Here is a 26,648-nt window from a genome sequence, read left to right as displayed (position 1 = left end):
AAGAATGTTTTATGCAACCCTGGTTCTGAAAAGAGGCTTCTATGACTCAAAACATTTGCAAATAGACTCCTTACGTACTATATCCTATGATTGGAGAGTCACATTATATACTGACAAGTTAGAAGTATTGAGAAAGCCATAGCAAATAAACCTTTTTAATTTGCATTAACTCAGAACCTAAGAATTCTGGGTACTGAGTACATTAACTCAGAGCGTACTCACTCATTGATTTTTCACATTAACACCTATTACCTTTTCATGAAATAAATATGAATTAGTTGGTAAACTGTAGATAGTGGTGTTGTAGTAATAGTTTTCTAAGACTCTCTTTTTGGAGTGACCACTTCCTGGGAATGCTTCCAAATATTGACCCTTGTATAAGAATCCCTATTATCAAAAGACAGAAGCTTACATGAATATACATAGTAGAGCCAATTCTATGGCTTGATCTTTCTAAGAAAACTAAAAACATGTTCAATATGTAACAGTATGGTAGTTTCTGTCTTTAAGGTCACAATATTCCTCAAAAGACCTTCTAAAAGTGCCCCAAATAGAGAATCTGGTCCAAGGTCAGGGACAGAAAGGGTGTAAAGCATCATTTTGAGACTGAGAGCTACAGCCACTGGGGCCGGTCCCTTTGGCATCATTGCCTTCCATTGATAGGAACACTCAAACTTCTGATCTTCTCTTTTCTGGACCTGATATGTATATATGTTTTTTCCTGTTGGCCATTTGTTTCTTGTTTCCGTGTGCACTTCATGTTTTTCAGATGACTGTGGCTCCTTTAGACCTGTGCTGTCCAATACGGTAGCCGCTAGCCACCTGTGTCTATTTAAATTGATTGTTTCTTGTTGTGTAAAAATATATACAATAAAATTGACCATTTTAACAATTTTTAAGTGTACAGTTCTGTGGCATTAAGTACATTCACATCGCTGTGCAACCATAACCACCATCCATCTCTAGAAATCTTTTATCTTCCCCAACAGAAACTCTGTACCATTCAATGCTAACTCCTCATTCTCTTCTCCCCTCAGCCCCTGGCAACCACCATCCTCCTTTCCATCTCTATGAATTTAATTACTCTAAGAATCTCATATAAGTGGGAACATTCACTGTTTGGTTTTTTGTGACTGGCTTATTTCACTTAGCATGATGTTCTCAAAGTTCATCTGTGTTGTAGCTTGTGTCAAACTTTCATTCCTTTTTAAGGCTAAATAATATTTCATTGTACGTATATAGCATATTTTGTTTATCCATTCATCCATTGTTGGACGCTTGGACTGATTCTACCTTTTGGCTATTATGAATAATGCTGCTATAAACATGGGTGTACAAATGTTTCTTTGAGACTCTAATTCTTTAGGGTATATACGCAGAAGTGGAATTGCTAGGTCATATGGTAATTATAAGTTTAATTTTTTGAGGAACGACTGTACTGTTTTACATAGCAGCTGTGCCGTTTTACATTCCCATCAACAGTGCACAAAGGTTCCAACTTCTTCACATCCTCAGCAACACTTCTTATTTCCTGGTTTGTTTTTTTTTATATTTTAGTTTGTTTGTATAGTAACCACCTTAATGAGTATGAGTCATTGTGGTTTTGATTTGCATTTCCCTAGTGATTAGTGATGTTGAACATCTTTTCATGTGCTGAGTGACCATTGTATATATTCTTTGGAGACATGTATGTTCAAATCCTTTGCCCATTTTTTAATCACATTGATAGATTTTTAGTGTTGAGTTGTAGAAGCTTTTTATATATTCTGGATAGTAACCCCTTGTCATATATATGATTTGCAAATATTTTCTTTGATTCTGTGGGATATCTTTTTACTCTGTTGTCTCCTTTGATGTCTAGAAGTTTTAAAAATTTTGATATAGTCACATTTATTTATTTTTCTTTTGTTGCCTATATTCTTGGTGTTATATGCAACAAATCATTGCCAAATCCAATGTCATGAACCTTTCCCCCTATGTTTTCTTGTAAGATTTTAATAGTTTAGCTCTTATGTTAAGGTCTTTGATCCATTTTGAGTTAATTTTTGTATAGCTCTTATGTTAAGATCTTTGATCCATTTTGAGTTAATTTTTGTGTATATTATGAGTCCCACTTCATTCTTCTGCATGTCGATATCAAGTTTTCCCAGCACCATTTGTTGAAAACACTGTCCTTTCCTGTTGAATGGTCTTGACACCCCTGTCAAAAATGATTTTACCATATGTGTGGGAGTTTACTTCAGGGTTCTTTATTCTGCTTCATTGGTCTATATGTCTGTCTTTATGCTAGTACTACACTGTAGCTTTGTAGTAAGTTTTGAAATCAAGGATTGGGAGGCTCTCAACTCGTTTCCTTTCAAGATTGTTTTGGCTGTTTGGGATACCTTGAGAATCCATACGCATTTTAGGATGGATTTTTCTATGTTGGCAAAAACACCACTGGGATTTTGATAGGGATTACATTGATTGCATTGGATAGTATTAACATCTTAATGTTAAGTACTGACATCTTAATAATAATAGATCTTCTAATCTACGTACATGAGATGTCTTTCCATTTATTTGTGTCTTTAATTTCTTTCAGCAACATTTTATGGCTTTGAGTGTATAAATCTTTTGCCTCCTTGGTTGAGTTTATTTCTATGTATCTTATTCTTTTTGATGCTATTGCAACTGAGATTGCTTTCTTGATTTATCTTTCATATAGTTCTTGTTCATGTATAGAAATGCAACTGATTTTTGTATGTTGATTTTTTGTGTTGGTTACCCTGCAACTTCGCTGAATTCATTTATTCCGTTTTTTTTTTTTTGGTAGAATCTTTAGAGTTTTCTACATAGAAGATCATGTTGTCTGTGAACAAAGATTATTTTACTTCTCCCTTTCAAATCTGGATGCCTTTTCTTTTTCTTGATTACTTGCTCTGCTTAGGACTTCCAGTATAATGTTGAACAGAAGTGGCAAAAGTGGCACCCTTGTTATGAAAAGCTTTGTTTCACTATTGAGTATGATGTTAGGTCTAGGTTTTTAATTTTTATTTAAGATGAAATAAAACTGGAAAATTGACAGTTTCTTTTAAAATCGAAAATGGATTTATCATAGGACTCAGTTATTTTACTCTTGGGCATTTATCCCAGAGAAATGAAAACTTACATTCACCGAAAAACCTGTACACAAATATTTATACCAGGTTTATTTGTAAAAGCTTAAAACTGGAAACTACCCAATGTCCTTCACTTGGGTAAATGTTTAAACAAACTGTGGTACATCTATACCGTAGAATACTTCTCAGCAATAAATAGATGCAGCAACTTGGCTGGATCTCATGGAAATAATGCTGAGTGAAAAGTACCTGACTCAGATGGAGCATGCTGTATAATTCCATTTACGTAACATTCTTGAAATAAAAAAAATTATAGAGATGGAGAACAGATTAGTGATTACTATCTATGGATCATCTAGGGATGATTACCATTAGGGATGGGGTGGATGATATAGAGTTAGTATGAGAGAACCTTGTGCTGATGGTACAGTCTGTGCCCCAATTGTGGTAGTAGTTATGTGAAGTTACATGTGTGATAAAATTGTCTATAACTCACACACACGTACACACAAGTGCATGCATAACTGCTGACATTTGAATGATCTCTGTGGATTTTACCAATGTCAATTTCCTGGTTTTATTATTGTACTGTAGTTATGTAAGATCTTAACACTGGAGGAGCCTGGATTAAGGGTACATAGGACATCCTTGTATATATCTTTGCAAATTCCTGGGAATCTGTAATTACTTCAAAATGAAAAGTTAAAAGTAGAATAAAAAATTGAACTCAGTTCCTCAGTCACACTAGCCACATTTTAAGTGTTCTGTATTCACATGTGGCTAGGGGTTACTATATTGGACAATGTAGAATTATAGAACATGTCCATCATTACAAAAATTCTCCTGGATAGCACTGCGGCAGATACTGATGTCTGAGGGAGTTTCAGAGTTCACCTCCAATCTATGCAATGATGACATAAAAGAAAATGCTACACTTGCTACATCAGTTGAGTTCAGGGTCTTTTATTTTAAAGGTACTGGTTATTACCCCACAATTAGTACCCAACTACTCATAAGGGCAGCCACACAACCTGGCAGATAAGCAGAAAGAAATGAATAACTTTGATCCTCCACCCCCAAAAATGGCACAACTATCTTTTCTATACCCTCTCTCTTGTGTTCATGATGTGGGGAAAGTGGGTCATGTCACTAATTCTGTACTCAAATAAATCTGGGTCTTGAAACTTTCTTAGAAGCATCTTGCATAATGCTGAGAACCATATACCTATGATATTCAGGATTTTCTAGATGATTCAAAGAATTTTCTTAATTCCTTCTCATGAGACGATGAGGGTGCACATGACTGTAACAGTATCTTAGTACTTCAAATACTTAGGAATGTCTAGACTCTCTATTTGGCAGTGGGCAGTTTTCATTGTGTTATTTTTCTGGGTAGTTATGCTTTCTGTTTTTATAATTACATTTTCTTTTTTATTCAATATTTGTATATATTGTGAAATAATTACCACAATAAATCTAATTAACATCTATCATCATATAGTTACAATTTTTTCTTGTGATGCAAATTTTTCCTATCTACTTTCTTAGAAATTTTCACATATACAGTACAATATTATTACATCCCCATGACTTATTGTTTTATAGCTGAGAGTTTATACTTTTTAACCCCCTTCTCCCATTTCACCACTCCTTCCCTTTCCTCTGGTAACTACCAATTTGTTCTCTGTAGCCATGAGCTCAGGTTTTTTGTTTTGTTTTGGATTCCACATTTTGTGTGTGTGTGGGGTGTGTGTGTGTGTATATATACATACATATATATATATATATACACTCCACATCTTGGTAATTGTGAATAATACTGCAATGAACATGAGGGTGCATGTATCTTTTCAAATTAGTGTTTGCATTTCCTTTGGATAAATACCCAGAAGTGGAATAGCTAGATCATATGGTATTCTATTTTTTATGTTTTGAGGAACCTTCACAGTCTTTTCTATAGTAGCTGCACCAATTTATGTTCTCACCAGCAGTGCACAAATGTTCCCTTTTCTCCACATCCTCGCCAACACTTGTTACTTGTCTTTTTAAAATAGCCATTCTCACAGGTATGAGGTGATACCTCACTGTGGTTTTGATTTGAATTTCCCTGATGATTAGTGATGTTGAGCACCTTTTTATGTACCTGTTGGCCATGTGTATATCTTCTTTAGAAAACATCTATTAAGGTCCTTTGCCTATTTTTAAATTGGACTGTTTGTTTTCTTGCTGTTGAGTTGTATGAATTCTTTATATATTTTAGATATTAACCTCTTATCAGATATGTAATTTGCAAATATTTTCTCCCATTCAGTAGGTTGCCTTTTCATTTTGTTAGTGATCTCTCTTGCTGTTTCTTTTTAGTTTGATGTAGTCTCACTTGTTTATTTTTCCTTTTATTGCCTTTGCTTTTGATGTTAAATCCAGAAAATCATGGCCAAGACCAATGTCAAGGAGCTTGCCACCTGTGTTTTCTTCTAGGAGTTTTGTGGTTTCAGGTCTTACCTTCAAGCCTTAGGTACATTTTGAGTTGATTTTTGTGTATGATGTAAGACAGTTGTCAAATTTTTTTCTTTTGCAGGTGGCTGTCCAGTTTTCCCAACATAACTTATTGAAGAGACTGTCTTTTCCCCATTGGGTGTTCTTGGGTGCTTTGTCATAAATTGACAATATATGCATGGGTTTATATTTGCCTTTTAAAGTAATACATTTACTCACACAGAATTTAAAAATAAAAAGGTACAAAACTTAAAGAAGACTATGGAGGAAAGGATTAACTTTCCAATAAATAGTCCATGAACAATTGGTTACTGGTATGGAAAAATAAAGTAAGAGTGTGATTTTTAGCTCACCTTATACACACACACAAAAAAAAAAACCTGCAGGTGGATTTAATATCTAAATATGAAAAGGAATCTTTAAAATTTTAGAATAAAATGAGAGACTATTTTTATGATCTTGGGACAAGGGAGAACTTTTCCTTTCTTTCTTTTCTCCAGCTCTATTGGGCTGTAATTGACATATAACATTGTGTAAGTTTCATGTGTACAATGTGTTGATTTGATGCACATATACGTTGCAAAATGATTACCTCCATGGCATTAGCTAACACCTCCAGTAAGGAAGAACTTCTTAAAGAACGTGTGAAAAGCACAAACTTTGGTAGAAATGCTTAATATGTTTGACCCCAATAAAATTAAAATCTATATTTTAAGAAAAACATATGGGATAAGACTGGAAGAAATAATTTGCAAGATGAATAACTAACAAAAGATCAGAATCCAAAATATCTAAAAAGCTTAGTCAAGCAATTTAGGTAAAAACAAACAAGTCAATAGAAAAATATGCAAAAGACTTGAATAAACAACTCACAAAAAAGGAAATATGAATGATTAACAATAATGGTCAATAAATGATAAGAAGAGACTTGGCCTTCTCTGTCAAAATTAAACTTTTCATATCCATCAGATTGACAGAAAAATAAGTGAATAAACGTTATTTAAATTATGAAATATACCTACAGAAAAGTACATAAAAAGTAAATATCCGGGGCTGGCCTGGTGGTGTAGTGGTTAAGTTCGCATGCTCTGCTTCAGCGGCCTGGAGTTTGCAGTTTCAGATCCTGGGCGTAGACCTAAATGCTGCTCATCGAGCTATGCTGTGGTGGCATGCCACATACAGAATAGAGGACGGCTGGTACAGATGTTAGTTCAGGGCCAATCTTCCTCACTGAAAAAAAAAAATATATATATATATATAAAATACAAAAACAACATTTATTTAGAGATAATAAAAGAATAATAATGTTAGAGAATAGGAGCCAGATTGTCACAGAATCTTTAACTCATCCATATTACATAAAATTCCCATGTGAAATCCCTGTCCATATTTTAAAATCTATGCAGCAACTGAAGGAAATCAATGTCTTTTGTGGAAGAGTTAATGTTACCATAGCAAAATGAAATATCTTAAGTTGTGAATTTCTCTATGTGTGTGTTTAAGCCTTGACATGAACACAGTATGTTTTACTTTTAGCTACTAATGTAAAAAATGCCAGAAGGAAAATTAGGAGGGAAACTGAACAAAAATGCCCTTAATTTACATTAATTTTGTGAAGCCATTTTAAGTCTTCCATTTTATAGAGTGTTATTATGTAACAATGGCAGTCATTGCTCACTCTACATAACACTACGTGGTCTAAATAAATTGCTTCTGAGTAGTTTTTCTCCACATCTCACCACACTTCTAACTATAGGAATGTAATTTTGTAGCCTTAAAAAATGCGTTGATTTTTAGATGCACATAAGGAAACCAGGATAAGTAACTATGCTAAAAAGATAAAATAAGGATAACACTATTATTTTATTTACCTCTCAAGAAGAGAGAAAGAAAAGTTATATCATATGCTACATTTTGTTTAAAGATTTATGATGCAGCATAGTTTCCTTTTCCTTTATAATAGATATTTAAGACACACGTAATATTAAACAGTTTACCTTATTGAAAACCTTATGTGAAAATATTGGGGCAGTGGTATGGAGGCATAAAGACGTCTACTGTCACATAGTGTTTTGTGTGGTCCTTCATAAAGTCAGTGCCAGAAGCACATAGGCCAACAAGAGTAAAATTTCAGCAGATTTCTGAAATTTTGGCCAAACAGTGCTCAGTTATATATGAAAGACGATTGCTTCTCAAAGTGCCAAAATGGACTTAAAAATATAATTAATATAATGATACTACTGAACATGGTATGAAAGACAATGTATGTGCATTTATTTTGGCTAGGCCCTGATCTAAATTTAGAATTTATCACTTAAGACCTGTATCAGCTTAAATGAGTTTATCATTTTTAGTCTCTTTCTCTTCTCTAAAATGGGAATGATGATACCTGCTGGCTAGGGTTGTCATGAATACAAATGAGGTTGTGTGTATAACAGCATAGGCGTATGGTAAGCATTTAAATATTCAGTTCTCATTGCCCTTGTGGTGATCATCTTTTTTAACAGCCCTCTGTTTAAAAGTATAGAAATTAATACAGATAATAAAATGTGAGCATGCACATCAAAACAGGGAAAAATATTCCCTAAAAATGAGTGGAAGTAAAATGGATGGTTAACATGGAAATTGAAGTGAGTCAAGAAAACATTCAAAATTCCTCCAGCATGGCCAGAGCCAAATCAAATACAAAAGCAGAGTCCTGGACAACCAGTATGGTAGGTTTGTCTATTTCTTGTCATAAAGTGGATTTCTAATTATGTTGTATATGTTGTTTCAGAGGCAAAGGCCCATTGAAAAATACTTCTGATGTCATTAATGCCGCCAAGAAAATTGCCGAAGCTGGTTCTCGAATGGACAAATTAGCCCGCGCTGTGGCTGATCAGGTAATATAAGAGGCAAGCACATGCTGAGTGGAATCATTAATTAGCACTTGGGTCCTGTCATGGGTTTTATGCACCCTATTAAATGCCTCTGAAGAATGAATTGTAGAGAATCACTCCCATTTTATGAACTGCCCTCTAACTCTGCTGAGACTGAGCTAATGGGAAAGGTAGTTCAGTTTAGGAGGGATGCCTATGGCCTGTGACTAAAATTCCTCGAGAGAGAAGAGGACCCCCACCGAGTAATGGCTTATCCCAGATGTCCTCTTTCAAAAAGCCAGTTATACTGCATAAGGGGAAAGAGAAAGAAAAAACTTTACTTATTGGTACTTAATATTGATCTCACTGTAATAATGCTCTTTATGATTCATAATAATTTATGCTCTAGCATAAATGGGAATAATCCACATAATCAAGAACCTCCAGATTTCCACTTTATTTTCATCCAGACTCAAAAGCATCAGAGATAATTGAAATTCTCAGAGTATCTTTTGTGCTTCAGACTGAACTAACATACACGTTTAAATAGTTCACAATCTAACCTTATTTCCACACTTTTCATTTTATTAGGCTTGAACTGGAACTCTAAAATCCTGTTCTAATTGTGTCTTGTTGCAGTAATGTTCCAGTTCTTCTAAGGATACTTTAGGCAATAGACTTTTTCAGATAACTGAGGCTTTTCCCACTAAGCAACAGTGTTTTACAGTTTGAATCATTTTAAAAGGAAGATGTCTTAAAATATAAAATAAGATTCTGAAATAGAAAATATTATATAAACTATTATTTACATGGAGGCAACATTATGAGCATGAATTTGCTTACTAGACTGCAATACAGCGAGGCTCTCTAAAGACACTGAAAGATCTAGGATTGCTTCCTTCTCCATAGATGACCCTAGTCTCCTACGATATTTGAGTTACTTATTATAATTTTCCTTCCTCATTCCTTAATATTCGGCTCTTCCTCTAAATACTTGCTGTCTTCAACATCCCAGATTCTAGAATCCTTCGGGTCAATACCAAATTTATTCATCTTTTAAAGACTGAAAAGAAAAACACATGGTTAAACTATTAGGATTACATTTAAAATGAGCCAACAGATTGTCTCATTTTAATTTTTTTACATATATGTTGGCTAATCCAAAGGGCTGCTTTTTGCTTGCTTTTGAATTTTTGAGAAACAATAGTAAAGATGCTTCATTAAATATTACCATAATTTGAGAATCCCCCAAAATTGGTTGGAGTTGAGGACCAAGTCATTACTAAATTGCCAATTTCAGAGCAATTCAACTGCCAGGCTTGCAGCATAAGTTGCACTTCTTTCTACAGAGTTCCATATGTACCCCAGAAAGCTCACATAGAAGAGAAGAGAGAAAATGAACTTACTTGAAAATATGCACGTATGCGTGCAAAAAAACAGAAATGCACTCACCAGAAAAGAATGCCACATTCTTTTCTGCAAATGTTGAGGGGGTTGGAATGAGTGGAGTGACCAGAGATTGGTGGGTGGTTCTGAAAATGGTTTTGTTAGGAAGGACTTCTTCCCTGGAGTGAAAATGCATGGAGTTTGGATAGCTTTTCCATTATACTCTGAATTTCAATAGCTGAAACTATTTCTCAACATGTTTAGACTCCTCAAGTTCAGTATTTTTTATTGTGATCATTGGTTTTGATTTTGCATCTTTGGGTCCTTATTTCCAACAATTATAAAAAATTGAATCGTAGCCCAAAACAGTTTTCATATTTGGAAAACACACTGCTTGTGCACACACACAAATTCTAGATTCAGCACTCTAGATGTATTTTGAGATTAAGTGATAAAGTATTTAAATGCTGTTTAATGATGACTTTTAAAATAGACAGATGAAGATTAAACATAATACTCATTGTGACATTCTTACTGTCATTAGCTATGAAGCAACTTGCAATTTTTGCTAATGTTTTGTCTGAATGGGACATTTCTTTCTCAAATTCGATACCTGTTTCCATGATATAAGTTATTTTTCTTGGTCCATCATGCATTTATGTGTGTATTAAATGCTTCTATTTAAATAATAAAATAGAATGAGCATTACCAAGAAGTGGATTGGTTGCCTTTATTTTGCCTGAAAATATTTGTATGAAGATTTGAGATATGCACACAATATAAAATTTTTATGGACCATTGCATTTTTAATTAATGTTCCATTGAGATAGAACTTCCAGTTTAATTTGCTTCAAGGTATTTGTATTGAAAGCCTTGTCAACCCTCTGGGGAGATATCATTTTAAAGTTAATTCCTTTCAGAATATGGGTCTCTGGAGAAGGATAAATATTATAGTATTCGCCACTTACAGAAAGCTAAAAACAGTCTCTGTGGGATTCTTTCTTGATAAATGCAGTTAGTGAAAAAACATACCACAATAGTAAGAGTAGTGTATAAAAGAGACCCCTTTTGCATTTATTAAATAAATGGTTGTGTTGAAACCACTGGGTTCACAGTATTAATGAAAGAATACTCTCTCTTGAGCTTGAAGGAAACTTAGCTGGAGTCTTTTTCTCATACTCTTTTTCTAAATAAGATACTTCAGTTTGGGCTGTAGCTACTTATTTCTTATCATGTTTCATCAAGGATCAGGTGATTACATGTCCTTTACAAGTGCCATATTGAGCCAGAACAACGGAATGGCCTGGAGAATCTGGAGCTGAACTTTTGATAGAATAGAAATATACTTTAATTACAGGATAGCCATTGGCATTGAAGCCTCAGAAATGTTTTAGGGAGTCATGTCAGTGTCTGTGGAAATGTTCAGCTAAGCCCAGGGTATATTTGATGGACATCTACCCACATAGGTCACAAAGAGAATTCAAAATCCCTGGCCATGGTTGACTCTCTGGTGCCTCCTTTGGAGGGTTCTGTTGTTACTCATATGCGTTTATTTCAATTGGCTTCAAATTCTTTCCACTCAAATCTATTCCTTTTACAGTGGTTATAATCCTTCTCAGAGACTCTTATTTAAAAGGAGTTTATCAGGTTGCTAAAATTTTGATAAATGTGAAAATCCAAAAAGTGCAATCGACTTCCTTTAATGAATGATGCGTGTCTTAGGAAGCCAAAGGAAACATGATTTTTTCCCCCAACTAATTGGTTTGAAACTCTCTTCTCTGCTGTGGCAGAGAGATTGCCACACAGAGCAGTTTCCTTCTAGCATCTGTTGCTTTGATTGTCTGTATTAAATAACTTTGCACATAGTGAATATTGAATGGGCCAATAGGAAAAAACCTATAGAATAGTAAGTTTTCTTAACATTTTGGAAGACAACTGGTAAAAATACTCATAAACATATACAGAAGTCCCAATAAGACTTTTTGGAAGATCTTCAATATTCTTTTTATAGAATTTTATCAATGTAGAGCTAACCATTCTAAACTATTGGCTCAAGCCTTCCTAAAATGCCCTATAAAGAAGTTAAGTTAAATGGATGTAATTAAGGTGTCATCACTGAAACCTTTTCTTTTCACAGCTTTTATATAGCAAGTGTTAAAAACTGAAGAGTACTTGCTAAGTGAGATCACTTTTTTTTAATGTTTTATAGTGTCCTGATTCAGCATGCAAGCAGGATTTATTAGCCTACCTTCAACGAATTGCCTTGTATTGCCATCAGCTTAATATCTGCAGCAAGGTGAAGGCAGAAGTACAGAATCTGGGAGGAGAGCTCATTGTGTCAGGGGTAAGCCAGGATTTGGGATTCATAATTAGAGTTCCTACTGTTGTGCTTCCAAGGCAGGCATTCTTGGCAACAGTACTGCTAAAACACCAAACTAAAGTGATTCATAGGGAGGATTTTTTTAAAGTAAATGTTATCACCATTATTCCAGACCTTACAATAACTCACAAAGAGCAATTTGATTTTCCAATTACCCCATGTTTATACTAGCCTTGTAAAATCTCCATTCTTTATAAGAAAACTAATTTCATCTCCTGGAAACTCATTGCCAAGCTGTGACTATTATAATTATTTGGGGCTTTTGTATATTTACTCATTGTGAGTCTACTTCCCTTTGTTATTCCTAGTAATTTTTATTCTCTGTTCAGGAGCCAGCCTCTCTATGTGTGGATTTTGTTCACATGTTAGAGATGATGAAAACAATAGGAATTCATTCATCAGGTTCCAATGCATACTAGGTTATCAGTAACCCTTGAAAGCCAGAAAATGTTTGAATTTAATACAGGTTGATGTGCTGTTGCCAAAAACTAACATAGTTGCCAAACACTAACAATTATATATTCTTTGCTCAATCACTCCAATGTTTCCCTTCTCATGAAAATATGAGTATCTGGTCCATTTTCATCAAATGCAAAGAAATAACAAGTCAGTGAATAGAAGAATCATGATTTCTTGGCAAGATTTCCAAATGTATGTGTTGAGGTTCTTCACCTTGGCTTCTTCTCCCTCAGTCCCTTTCTTTCAATACAAGGTGCCATCTACTGTAAACTATTTGCAAATTCTGAAGTGTGGCTCTTCCACCTTTAGTTCTTTTCCCAGTCAACCATGATGCTTCTGTTTTAAGTGTGGCATTACCAGGAATATAACATTGTCACCATGGTGAATGCCTTGTGGAAATCCAACTGGTTACAAAACTCAGTTCTTTCCCAAGCCATTTTCAGAAATTCAGCAGTTTGACCGTTTGATAAAAATATGTGGAAAAATCATTCTTGAACCCAAAGATTTCAGTTCCTATATTGTTTGGCTTGCAGAAAACGTAGCTGGGAAAAGAGCTGACCTGGCTTGCATGGAGATGCCATCTGGAAAGCCTGTTCCATGCAGTCTCACCTAGAGCCCAATACATTGGCTATTTTGTGCCTCTTCCCAAAGCATAGTCACCTCTTTGCATATCCAAAATGATCCTGCTTCAACATTCTTCAAGAACCAAGAGCAATCTGTCTTGCAATGTGTCCTTTCTGCCGAGTTGGTAATTACCAAGATTCTCTCTGCCAAGAAGTGATCAAAACATTGCATCTCCCTTGCTTCCTTTCTTATCTTCAGCCTCGATGGTATAGTTTCCCATACCATTCAGCTTCCGTGTCCATCTGTACATAGCACCTGTGGAACTGAGTACTGTTTGTTTAGCTTGCCTTGTGTGCTTTCATGTGTGACTTTCCAAATCTTATTATTTACATGGATGCGCAAAGCATCTTTGTGGATCTCAGACTCCACAAGCTCATGTAGGAGATGTTTTACTGGCAGAGTTGCTTTCCATCATCCTCTCAGTACCCATTGTTCGTCACTGCCTCCAGAGCTTCATTTCCATTGTCTTTTCCTCATTTAGATGTAGTCAAACCATCACTGGCTTTTATCACTTGCACTGTTGGCATTTGCAGAGGTGTTTGAGACTGAGAACACCATCAAGAAGCCTGTTTCCTTCTTTGAGTCTTATTGGCAAAGTTCATAAATCCTTGCATGGGACAAGGCTTCTCTTAGAGGAATGTTATACCACTTTATAATTATTCTGAGTCAAATGCATTGTAAAGGTTTGCTATATATTGCTCAGTTGTAGGTCTGCTCTTGGCCTCCTCATGATTTTTTCCAAGCTTGATTGCTATTTGGTGCCATACCTGCATCTGTAGTCTGCTGTCTTTGCCACTGCCTCCATCTTACTCTTCATCCTCCTTCACTGATGGCCAATGAAGAAAAAAAATATAATATGTTTATTTCACAAAATAGCCACAGATGACCGCCTTCAAAGCTCTGAAAGAGTCAAGAATGTGAGATACCCCATACACAGAAACTTTCAATGATTTTGCCAAGAAAGTGCAACCATGATTTGAGCACCATTTATTTTGTTGTCTGGCATGGCAAAATTGCTATATTTTTAAGGAGAAGCTACTATAGTATCATGTGTAAACAAAAAAAGAGAAATATTTGAATCTTCCTTTTTCCCTCTGTATTAATGTACATGAGATTCAAAGCTGTAGCTTCTTTTATGAAATATAATGAAAGCCCCCAGGAAGGTATATTTGTTAAAAGTCAACGTTTCTACTAAACCAGAAGAGATTTGGATAGATTATTTCCATTTTGTCAAAGAACAACAGTTTGGATTTCAAAACTGAGAACTGTGTTTTTATCGTCCCATGCTGGCATGATGAACACATGTTAAAAAAATGCGTATGTGCACAGTTATATACCATGTCAGTGTGTATATGTTTTATGTGATTCTGTGTACAAACTGGGAAAGGCCTCTTCTGTTGTATGTGCCTTCGGCTTGAGAGGTGGGGCAGGATGACTCAACAGGTCATGGGGGACAATGGGTACAAATGCTCTTCATGGGTCATGATGAGGAACTAGAGAAATAAAGCAATCTAGGATGTATGCCTACGTATTATCATTCACACAACTGCTGTCTAAGAAGCACCATTAGTTTTCTGGTTGGCAATCAATTTTTTTAAGTCATTGGCTTAAAACTTTTTCAACAGACAAGAGATGCCATTTTTATTAAATCTCAAAGTAGAAGATGCATTTTTGAGCCATTTCGGCACAACCTGGTTGCTAAGGGGGTAATCAGAGAAAAAACTTTTTGAAAACTTATACAGTGATAGAAATGTTAGAGTGAAAGTAGAGGAAACTAAAGTTCAGAGGATTAAACAACTTGTTAGTTAACAAACTGGCTTTGTTTTGTTTACTTATTTTAGTGTTTGTTTACTTAATCTCTTAAGCCAGTTTACATGTTTTTGGGAAAGAGGAAAGTAGAAAGAAGAAGAAAAGTATGAAAAAAAAGGAGCGAGGGAAGGTAGGAGAGAAGAGGCATGAAAGAAGGAAGAAGAGAAACCAAAGGAAAGAGAAACTTAACTATGGCATATCAGAAATTACTTTAGTGCAGGTAATATCCATTATATTCATCATGGGAGAAAGGTTGAGGCAAGTTTTTTTTTGACGTATGTAAATACATTTTGAATACAAATAAGCTCCAATGCCATGATATGGAAATTATCTGTATACCTGATTTTCATGTTTTTAATTAATTTTTATTCACTATGTTTCAGAGGATTTAATGGATTCTTTTAAAAATGGAGATATACGCCTGGATTGGAGAAATAAAAACCATTCCATAAGCTCTGATTATCTTTAGCTACCCAAAGATTTATACTTTGTGCATTATTTTGAACAAGATTGGAAACAGTAATGTAGGATTTTAAAATGTAGAAGGCTGAACATCAAACATTCTGATAAAGCTGAAAAATTCCACCTAAATGTTTGGGGTTTTTTTGATGAAATACAACAGCAGCCACATTATAACAATAAAGTCAGAACACAAGAGCAATAACCCTGCTCTGGACAGGAATTTGATGTTCGGGTCAGAGATGGAGGGATGCTGATGTAACTTATGGCTGACTCCACACAAAAATGCTACAAGTTTTAATAGATTTTATTGCATATAAATGTCTTTGTTCACACTAACAAAATATAGGAACAGAGTTTGGAGGTGAGGAATGTTAGTTCCCTACGTCCTCAGACTGATTGAGTGGAGCCCTGACCTATTCCCAAAAGACTGGTAACTTGCCCTAATGTACACTTTTGTTCTTTGCCATTTCAATCCCTCCTTTCCAAATTTGAATTTCTCTCAATTGGCTTATGGAGAGAAGTTTGACAAGGTGTGCGAGCATAATTTGTGACACTGGTAGGATTTGAATTGGTAAAGAGAAAATTGGAAATTAGAGGTCAGTTACAGTCATTCTTATTGCATATGTTTCACATTAAAAAAATTGGACTCGATTAAAATCACCATGAATATTCATGGTGATAAATGAAAAACATTCATTAAAATACCAGAAACTGATAATATTCAAATCAATCCTACCTGAAACTGGCATATAATTAAAGATACATATATACACGCGCAGGCATGCACACGTGTGCATGCGCACACACACACACACACACACACAACAAATACCCTTGATTGGACATTTACTTCCTTACTCCCTGAATAAGCAATAATCAAGAGCTGAACAAATGGTTGACAACTATATCTGATAATACAATTTAGGGAAAAGAAAATGTGAGAATTATTTGTCCAACGCTATATGTATATGCAAAAAAAATTGTGGTTCAGATGAGAATTGCATTTTATCTGAAAAGTTCTGTATTCCCCCTATTAAAGAAAAGTATTTTGTAGTCAAAAACAGTATTTTGTAGTGGGATGAAATAGTCATTGAAACAAGCATTGTACCTAGTTGTGTAGACCCATACTTTAAGCAACCTCTTTTAGGGAAAGTGCCTTTTTTAAAATATCTTCTGGTTCTGTCTGTTGTCAATTCTTGATTATCTCCACTGATCAAAGTGTAGTAGTAATGGAAAAAAATCTAAATTGCTAGCTATTTCATTTTGAGTTTGGAATGCATTTCTGTGCTTCATTTGAACAAAAGGGTGTGTGTTCAGGGAATTCACAGCAGTTCCAAAGAATTTTATTCAGACCTTCCAGAGGGTTGGCCATTAAGTGTTTGGGCTCAAAGGACGTTTCCTGACCTAGGGAGAGTAGGAGAGTACAGATCTAGAGAGAGTAAGATTCAAACAAACTTCAGATGATAAATCTGGATGGGAGGGATAGTGGAAATACTCTAACAGTAACAGTAAAAAAATTAAACGGGAATTTTCCATTTGGAGAGTGGCAGTAGTTCTTTGCACAAACTTTGCTTGTAAGATGGGTTGTTGCATAATTCAGTCTTTCTCCCAAAAGCCTACCCCTCTAATCTGTAATGATAATCAAACTATAACCACTTAAATTCTGATTCCTGCGTGGTCTTCCTTAGTTATATTTGCAGCAGTGTAAATGGTCACTGATTTTTGCACAACCCAAATTATGCAAACTTTCAGAGAAAATCAACCCTTAAGTAGTTTTTTAGTGCAAATTCATTCTCCCAATGTTATAAAAATGACATTTAACAAACTCAAGGCATTGTTTTGGAACAAATGGGAAATAGGATTTTTTATAAGAAACGTAAAAATCTTCTTGGGTGTCAGGCATCATAGGAAGCTTTGTGTCTGTCACACCATACCTGTGTAGTTGTCTCCCTGAATTCAAATAGTCTTGTGCAAAGGAAGATGGTATACTTCTCTCTTATAAAAAGTAGCTTTTTAGTTACATACTCCATGATGGTGACCCTAAACTTATGAGATCAATTCTATTCATTGAAAAAAATCAGTTATTCACTGATCAAATTAAACCAGTTGGTTATCTTACCAAATTGTTTTATGTGTAGAAAAACAACTTTATATTCTAATGCTCTCATTCTAAAGTAAGAAAACAGACTCTATTATGGCAAAGCTGGGACATGAACCAAGAAAATAACTTTTTTTGACCTTAATTGGAGACATAGATTGACCTAACTTGGATCTAATCAGTGAGTTGATTTGATTGCATCACCTGAACTTGTGGGTCCAGGAGTTCCTATTTTAGTTTGAAGGCATTATTGCTTGTAAGAGTAGAAGGGGTCAGTGGCTTTAAGAAGAGTGCCTCTGTCTCAGAAATGTCAATGCCATCACCTGTGGTTCAATAAATGAACTTTCATTCCTTTGAGTTTTAGAAGTTTTTCAAGTTTTGAAAGCCTCTAATTCAAAGAAGGAAGGCAAATAATTCACACTTTAATGTATTAGCAATTAATGCCTTAGATTTTAGTTAATATTCTGAGGATTATTTGGCAGCCAATGACTAGTAATATTTTGTGAGAACTTGGAAATTAGGCACATGAGAGATACCTAAATGAGGGGCAATGATTGCATATATCTTTTGACATTTGTGAAACACAGGCAACCCTTTTAAGAAGTACTGGTTTATAACATTTTTTCATGAGGCATATTCTAATTTTGAGATATTGTCTATGTGTGATAATGGTCTGGTTTTATTCTAAGATGTTCATTATTTATTAATATGTTTTAAATAATTAATGTCTGTCATAGTGTCTTAGGAACTTCCCCCGCCTCCCATTTTTAACTAGTTTTGATATGTGAGAGCAAGTCCAGATATATATGTTCCCTTCAATTGAACGAAATAATTATGGGATGCCCAAGTGTTGAGTGAATACCCTTTTTTCAAAAATAGTATCTGTAATTCAGTTTCTGCTTTCTGGTTTTTCTGTGTACACTTGGATTTGTCAGCTCTAGTCAAGAAATATATTATTTTAAATTGGTTACCTAGATCTATTGTGATTTTTTTCTTGTTCCTACATGGACATGCCCCAATATTTCCTGGACTGAAGGCAGTTGAAGAAAAAGCTAAAATGTGAACAAGTTGATACAATAAAATATAAATAAGTAAAAAAGAGAGAAGAGTATTAAAACTAGATGCTAAATATTATCTGGGGAATTTCATTAATGGATTTTCACAATTTCCCATTACCTCAGATAACTCAAAATAAAGGAAATAAAGAGACCCCCTAGTAAAAGTGAAACAGAGTTTGTTTTGTTCAGTACTGTATTTGATAACATTTTGACAACCATGTTATTCTAGAAGATGATCAGTGTTTCCAGATGTTGTTCCTAATTTCTAATGACAAGCTAACCATCACAGCTTCAACGAGTTGTATTTATTTCTTGTTCACATAAGGATATTTTCTGATTCATTGAATTCAACATTTCTGTTCTGTTCTAACTACGTAAAAGACGCAGTGCTAAATATTGGTTGGGCGAGGGAATTCAAAGTCCTTATCTCTAATAGCAAGTAATTTCCATGAAAAGGATAAATTTTCCTGTCCATTGTGCTTTTATGAGATTGTGTAATCTATTTTTTTTCCGTTTAGTTTGTCATTTAACTGTTTAGCATTCTCATCTAGAATAGCAGGGTGTCTGTTGATGGCTACCTCTATGTATTCACTGTTTTTCTTGGTTTACTATATTCTAGAAATAAAAGTGTATTTCACTTGCCATTGTCAACATTCTGTTCCTATAGATTATTTTGTCAAATGCTTTCTCTAGCTTAATTTAAGTGATTCATGAAATATGGCTTTGATCACAGCCCTTAGAAGAAAAATATGTGTCATGTTATGGCCTATGTATCAAATAGGAAAGACTTCTGGATGGACAATGTGGAGTGTTCTTAGTTCAGATTTCTTTTACTGCTTCAGAACACATTGTCTTACTCATCTTGAATAGTCATTTTCCTTCTGGGCAATAAATATATTTCAAATATTTCATTCTAATCTTATTTTCTGGAAGGAAAGCTTTCTTAATTTAGACTCTAATCTTTTCTTTCATCATCAATACTGTATCTTATTTTATTGCTTTTCTCTGAATACCTTCATCCGTACAGATGCCTTGCTGATGATGAACTTGACTGGAACTCCAGCTAGATGTTCTGTTAAATCTGCACAACCACTCTCTTGACCTCTTTCATCCATTTTCTTTTGCAAATCTATTCTGTAACCAAGAGAGAATATTCTGGAGAAGTTCCGGTTAGCACCATCTTCTAAGAACCATGTACTTTTTTAAGCCCAATGTTCTGTGTGTAATGCCCCATCATAAAACAAACTCAAAACATGATCTCTTTATCTTGAAACTCTTGATTCAGATCTGTTGCCATCAAAATTAATCAGATTCTCTCTTACTGAAGTATTTCTCTTCAGTAGTAACATTTTGGTCAAATTGCATGCCAACTGCCTGATCTTGTGTTCCACGATGAATTACTTTGTAAATACATCTGTGGATTATTCTTTTGGAGTGTGCAAATTATTCTACCTGACTTTTCTCAATCCTCTGCACTAGGAAGTTAAATAAAAACTTCTTTTTCAGGAAACAAAAGTTTGAAACAAACCCTACATCTATCTGGTCAGAGTGAAATTATAACCATGATTTTAATAATGGTGTCTCTTGACTGAAATCTTGCAATCACTTCACATCTTCTCTTGAAGGGCTAACTTGTACATTTGTGTGATGCCGTGGGAAGTAGGCATCAAATCCATAATTGTAGTAAGACTTAGTTTTCATAAACAATGTCAAGAGACTAGATCCTAAGAAGTGTTGGAAATTATCTGATCCTGGCATTGTACTCTATGTCAAAGACAGTTTTGTTATTTTAACCAATATCATAAGGATAGACATTATCACAATCAATCATACTAAATTCACCTAAAAAGTCAGCACAGTTCACCACTTTGCATCCTTTTGATGCAACCTAGTTTTGCATTGGGTTCCTGAAGTCATGCTCCATTTTCAAATAAACAGTAGATAACTAATGAAAAATATCAACAGATTATCATCTAAATCCAGTTTGTTTTATTTTAATATTTAAAAAGTATATAATTCTATTTTTATTCCACTATCTTAATGTTAGCAGAAGTGTACCTTCTTTGTTGGGTAGTAAAACTCTTAAGGTGTTTATTGGAAGAATGGACAATTGCATCATTAATCTTAAAATAATGACCTTTAAGTTTTGTATGAAAGGTGAGATGACACAAATAAGTTTCTAATACATAATAATCATTTTTGAAACTGAGACATGATGGTAAATGAATATCACATTCCCTACATAAGAAAATCAAGAGATGACTAATTTCTAAAACCAAATGGGATTTTTATAAAGCATAAGAAAACAAGGATAAGCCAACTAGTCAATGATCCAATATTTAAAAACTGGAAGAAAATAAGACTTCTTAGAGCCATTAATTGTGAAATTTCACACAATAAAAGCTGTTAAATATAGATTTAGAATTACTGAAAATAGAAATAGAATAATAAAGCAAGGAAAACATATGCAGAGTATCATCGCTTCCTCTAATAAGTAGAGAAAAATATAGAAAAAATTCCATTCTTTCTTCTTATATGCCAGATTTTTTTTCTATTGTCTTTAATTCTCTAAAGACATTCTTTAAATGTCTTTAACATTTATTTTGAAGTAAAAGATGGGAATAATGTTGCCAAATCCATAATCAGTATGAATTTAGTAGCTCTGTGCTTCAAAATGCTCCCTAATCTGCCAATTTTGCTTACTTTTAAATTGTGATTATTTAATACATTTACGTACTTAGTGAGCTAAGAATGACAGGAATAGAAATAGAACTATATTGGCTTAAAACATAAGAAAAAAATTCCAAATTAGGAATTTTGTTTATTTCCATACAGAAACAGGCTTTGGGCTTCACCCATTTATGATGCTGTGAATTGCAAGCCATTATTGTGAATCTTTACTGTCACTAAAATATTTTCTGTGAAAAGAAATGGTTTCCCTTGTCATATATTCCCCTGGGCAACTAAAGATCTGGCTTCCATAAAGATGGTTTCAGGACCTGCCTGCTCTTCAGTGTCACCCCTTCCTTTTGTCATTATAACCTCTCAACAACTTTAAATAGCTCATGTTTTTAAATTTCTAAATCTCCATTTGAAAAAAAAGACCTGAATGCTCTTATTAATCTCCCATTTTGCCTTATTCCTCCCTCACCTCTCCCTCCCCCCGTGATCCCAGGGCAAAGAAATGGACTTAGAAGTTAAACAAAACTATATGACTATAGCAGAAATGTATGTGACAAAAATATTTGGTCACCTAGAATCACTGGGTCACTTAAAGTTGACCTCTGAGAGCAGCAGTGCAGGGGACCTTATGATTGTAGAAATCTTGCCATTTAATTTTTCTCCGGTTTTGAAGAGGGGCTCTGACTACCCTTTCAGATGTATGTTATTCAGTACGCACAGAAAAACTTAGTCAAGATTGTCAGTATTATTTTATGTCAATTTAAGAGGTGGAAATTCTAAAGGTAGAAATAGGCATTGGTTATTGGCTTATCTTTTAAATCATGCCTGTCACACAAGCCACCCTTGGGTGCAAAAAAGAAAAGCAAAAAGAGTTGCAGTTCTGGCAACAATGAATGCATTAGTTCTTCAGTGATCCCAATGAAACAGGTAAGTATCCCTTTAGTACCATGTACTGGCTGGATGTGCAGGGGCCAAGGGCTTGATGAAGGTCACACAGCAGGGCAGTGGAACTTCCAGGAAAGAAATCTGAGATTCCCCACATACTGTTCCAAGCTTTAAGAGCTGCAGCCCTTGCTTTCTCTCTTGGTGATCTTCAATGCTTTAACTAGGGGATTCATCCCCTTTGAACCCCACTACAATTGTCCCCTATGATGCCTAACAAGGCAGGGTGCTTCTTCATCCTCCTTCTCCCAGATGGTCCATTTATCTGTTCAAGACAGCCAATGAGGAATCCAAATGGTTGGCCTGCTTAATATCATGGAGGCCCACCCATATCTCTTTCAGCACCTAATTCCTTCATATGCCTCTTTCTCACAATTACCCAACCCTCTTCCACCTCCCTAATCCCTTCCCAATAGGGTACGTTTTTTTTTGTTTTTTCTCTTGCACTCTCTCTCACTCTCTCTTTTCTGTATCTCTCGGAAATCAGACAGGAGTTCAGAGCACTTTCACTACCTTTTATGAGGTAGATTGTGATGTCATAGATGGGGGCAGGGCTAGTCAACTTTCTACCCACCTCCCAACCTGTGCTGAGGGAGCTCCAATCGGGAGTGGAAGCAGTGATTCTTCCATGGTGAGTAACTTTGCTTTCTAATCTAATCTGACTTACTGTAAAGATTAACTTTGAAAGCAGGGGGATGGGGTTTCAAGGAAGTAAAGATGTGACCACTCAAGGTCTCTTTACTTACTGTTAACCAACTTTGGGCATAGGATCTACTTATTTATTCTTTATATGAGTCAAGAATTCCACAGCACAGATATACTCTTCAAGCATGATCTAAACTTGAGAATTGAAAATGGTGTTTTCATTCCTTTATTTCTATCTTTCTTCCCATTGGGACTGAAAGTCACTGCATATGTGGAATGAATCCATTCTGTAGTCCTTTGGTGAGCTTCTCTAAGGAAGGCTAGTTAGAATGTATTCTTCTTCCTTTGAAAGATTTCAGGATCACAGAATATCTTTTATTGATGTTTGCCCAGAGAATCAGTCTGCTCTTCTAAAACTGGGGTAAAACTGTGAAGAAACTGATACATAAGAAATATCAGCAAACTTGGTTTTAATGTAAACAAATGAAAACTTTCTAAGGCAAAGACTAAAATATTAACAAAAAAGAGTCACCGCTCTTGCAAGATTAAGGGTGCAGTCACGTCAAGGTGTCACAAACACATTTGCTGCCTTGTTTTTGTTGCATGTCATAACACTGATGCTGTTTTGTAGAATTTCTTGGTAGTTAAGAGCTGTGAAAAGCTGGTGTTCTTTGTGTCATTTGGGTTTCTATTATTGCAGATTACTTCTTTTATATGCCTTAGTATTTAGAAAGGATCAACCAGAGTGAGCATTTTTCTCCACTTTCCTTGTTCTCTTCTGGCTACCTATTAAAACTGTCAAGATGTTAGCTTTTATATAAAAGGGCAAAAGAAGTTCATGCAGGTGCTTAAATCTTTAAGGGATGTCGAAGCATCCAGGTGGGTGTTTTTTAAAAGGTTTGACCATCAGAATGTGAGGCTCTAAAAAAAATTAAAAATAAAAAACAAAAGAATGTGAGGCCCTGTTATTTTTCATGAGTGGGATAAAAGCATCCTGTTGTGGATCATGGGTAATATGAAAAATGTTAGGAGGGTATCATTCATTCTTTCAAAGTATGTATGCCTAGTTCACTGGCAATATATGGATATTGGTAATAGAGAATTGGGGGCAGTTTAAAAGGAGGAGTCCTTTCTCATCGACAGCTTTTCTGTTATGTGTCCACCCCCTCTGCCTCCCAGCCCCGACCCCCAAGTTATGCACTTCTACAGCTCAAAAGCACTAAAGCTGATACTGCCCTTTTTGTTACCTGGGGTAGAGTAGCATGGTGACTTCTGAAGTTATTTTCCCACTTCAGCTTTCTAACTTAAAGAAGTGACTGTAATGGTAGAGATTTCAGACACAATAAGGAAAACTAGAGCCATAACTGGCCAATAGGAAGATTTAGGTGATAATCACCTGAAGTAAACTTAATATTGCGATGTGGGTAGCAATGCCAAAGTCTTACATGTTGGATGATCCTTCTCAAGTCTCTGGCTTACCTTCCATTAGAAGTGCCAGATCCCTGAAACCCAGGTAGAAGCAAACCTTCAGTGCCAGAAAAATCTGATGTCTAATCATAGCTCAAGTTTGTAATGTCTTTTATCAACCCCTCATACAGCTGCCAGGTAAGAAATGCTCATATCTTATAAAGCCTTGGAATACAATCATCTTTAAACTTTGTGAGTTAAGAACGGTTGTGTTGTGCACTTGTGCAAATTAAGAGAGTCTATCATGGAATGCATTGTGCATGCACTTGTTTATCCTCATGTGCATGTTTCATTTATAGTGGTGTGCAGTATTTCTTTACCCATTTTGTATTTATTAAACTTATAATTTTAAAATACATACATATATTGTGCTCTAAATGAAACTGAATTCTAACAAAAGTTGCATTAAGTTGAGGTCTGAACACCGGTGTACTAGTCCTATTTCTGTCACTGATTAATTAGGTCACTCAAAGTAAATTACTTAGATCTCTAGAGCCTCAGTTTTCTCATCTATAAAATGATGATAGATGACCTAAAGGTTATATCCTAAGGTATCTTTGCTCTAAAATTCTACAGTTTTGTAATATATTTTTGAAGAAATGGTTTATGGGAAAAAGATTGAATATGTTAATGAGATATAGTTTGTGTATGAGACATACAATTATTCAAATAGAAAGTTTCAGTCCAAAGTAGGTTTTAAAATGTATCCTACATCTGATGTAATGTTATTTGTTTAATGATGTGAGTCATGTTCTTTTAAATGGACAATATCAAGCCTGTGAGATAGTTAGTGAACTATGTGTTGATTTGGAAGACTGATTTGTTTTTTAGCTCCATATTTTATTTTATTCTATGTGAGATAATATATATATATATATATATATATATATATATATATATATATCCCTACCTAATAGGTAATAGAGCTAAGTTTCCTTAAGACTCTAAAATTCAAAATTACCTATGCAGTATTGCAGGAATTCTCTCATGCTGTTGGGAAGAGTTGATGAGTAGGGAATTGGTAGGTATTGAGCTGTATGCTATGGGGGATAAAAGACAGACAAGGTGTGGCTACTGCTCTTGAGAAATGTGCAAGCTTTTTAGGAGTCTAGACACATGCCAAGTGTCAACTTAGATGTGAAGACAGTGTCAAAGAACTAAAAATATCCCATGTTCTGGGGTAGGCTGGATTGCACTGGGAAGGCTTTGTGAGAAGTCGAGGCCTTCAGCTAACTGTGAACATAAGGAAGGGAGGGAAGCATTTCAGGTCAGCAAGACCACAGATTCGTAAATGTTGCAGAGGATATCTTGTGTTTAGATATGCCATGTATCAAAATCAAAAGTCTTTGCTTATAGTCCAGCCCCATACTTTTCCTGAGTCCCTTAATCCTTAATCATATGCTGACTCTACAATGTATGATATACCTGTTTAGAAGAGTTGGGGAGGCTGCAAGTAAGGGAATTGCAATGATTATTTCTTAAGACATAATCAGGCAGCCATTTTCTCAGTTATGACGAAGGTCAAATGATCACTCACAGCCACAACTGTGGAAGAGAAATAAATACAAGAAAAGAATTAGGAACAGAAGGAGATTCTAGCTCTGAGACAGTCTGGTTTTCTGATGAAGGTGGAAAGGGATTATCATGTTGGATTATCAAAGGGATTATCATCGATCGATTTAGAAATGTTGGATGGTCGTGGAAATGCCCATAGGCTAATGAGAATCTATGTAACCAGGATGATTTTCCGAAAAGCAAACAGAAGTTTCTGTGTGCACAGAGCAGGAATCATGTCAGACTCTGCTTTCAAACAGCCAGTGTTGAGAAGGCTCAAACACTAAGTAAAACTGCACATGAGTATGCTAGTCTCTTTCCCTGATACACTTGGAAAGAGGTTATTGATTGCAGCCTGATTTACCCACATGGGCAAAGAAGCACACTTCCGTTTGAAAGCCTCTCTGTTTCTTTAGATTCATAGATGATTTGCACTGTATACTTTGCATCACTTAGAAGGCACTGTTTTCTGTATTTCTTGCCATCCAAGTTCCTTCCAAGTTATTATGCTGGCCTTTCTAACAGATTGGAATTCCATGAGTAGATCTGCCTTATCACTTATCCTAGACTCTAAGACTTGGTTTATATCATCCAGTGAAATGTTTCTTAATTTCCTATCATGACATG

General features: G+C 35.1%; 1 protein-coding gene across 1 annotated transcript in view; it reads left to right on the top strand.

Moving 5' to 3' along the window:
* Nucleotides 1-26,648, top strand: part of CTNNA2 (catenin alpha 2) — a 962,660-nt gene that overhangs the window by 914,221 nt on the left and 21,791 nt on the right. The window contains exons 15-17 of the mRNA XM_046662353.1: nucleotides 8,374-8,479; nucleotides 12,051-12,185; nucleotides 22,843-22,986. Of these exons, the coding sequence (XP_046518309.1) occupies nucleotides 8,374-8,479; nucleotides 12,051-12,185; nucleotides 22,843-22,986 (385 nt within the window). The remainder of the gene's footprint in view (nucleotides 1-8,373; nucleotides 8,480-12,050; nucleotides 12,186-22,842; nucleotides 22,987-26,648) is intronic.

The sequence above is a fragment of the Equus quagga genome, chromosome 5 (assembly GCF_021613505.1).
Source record: "Equus quagga isolate Etosha38 chromosome 5, UCLA_HA_Equagga_1.0, whole genome shotgun sequence".
Lineage (NCBI taxonomy): Eukaryota > Metazoa > Chordata > Mammalia > Perissodactyla > Equidae > Equus > Equus quagga.
Note: the sequence above shows the minus strand (reverse complement) of the source record. Positions and strands in the feature narration are given on the sequence as shown.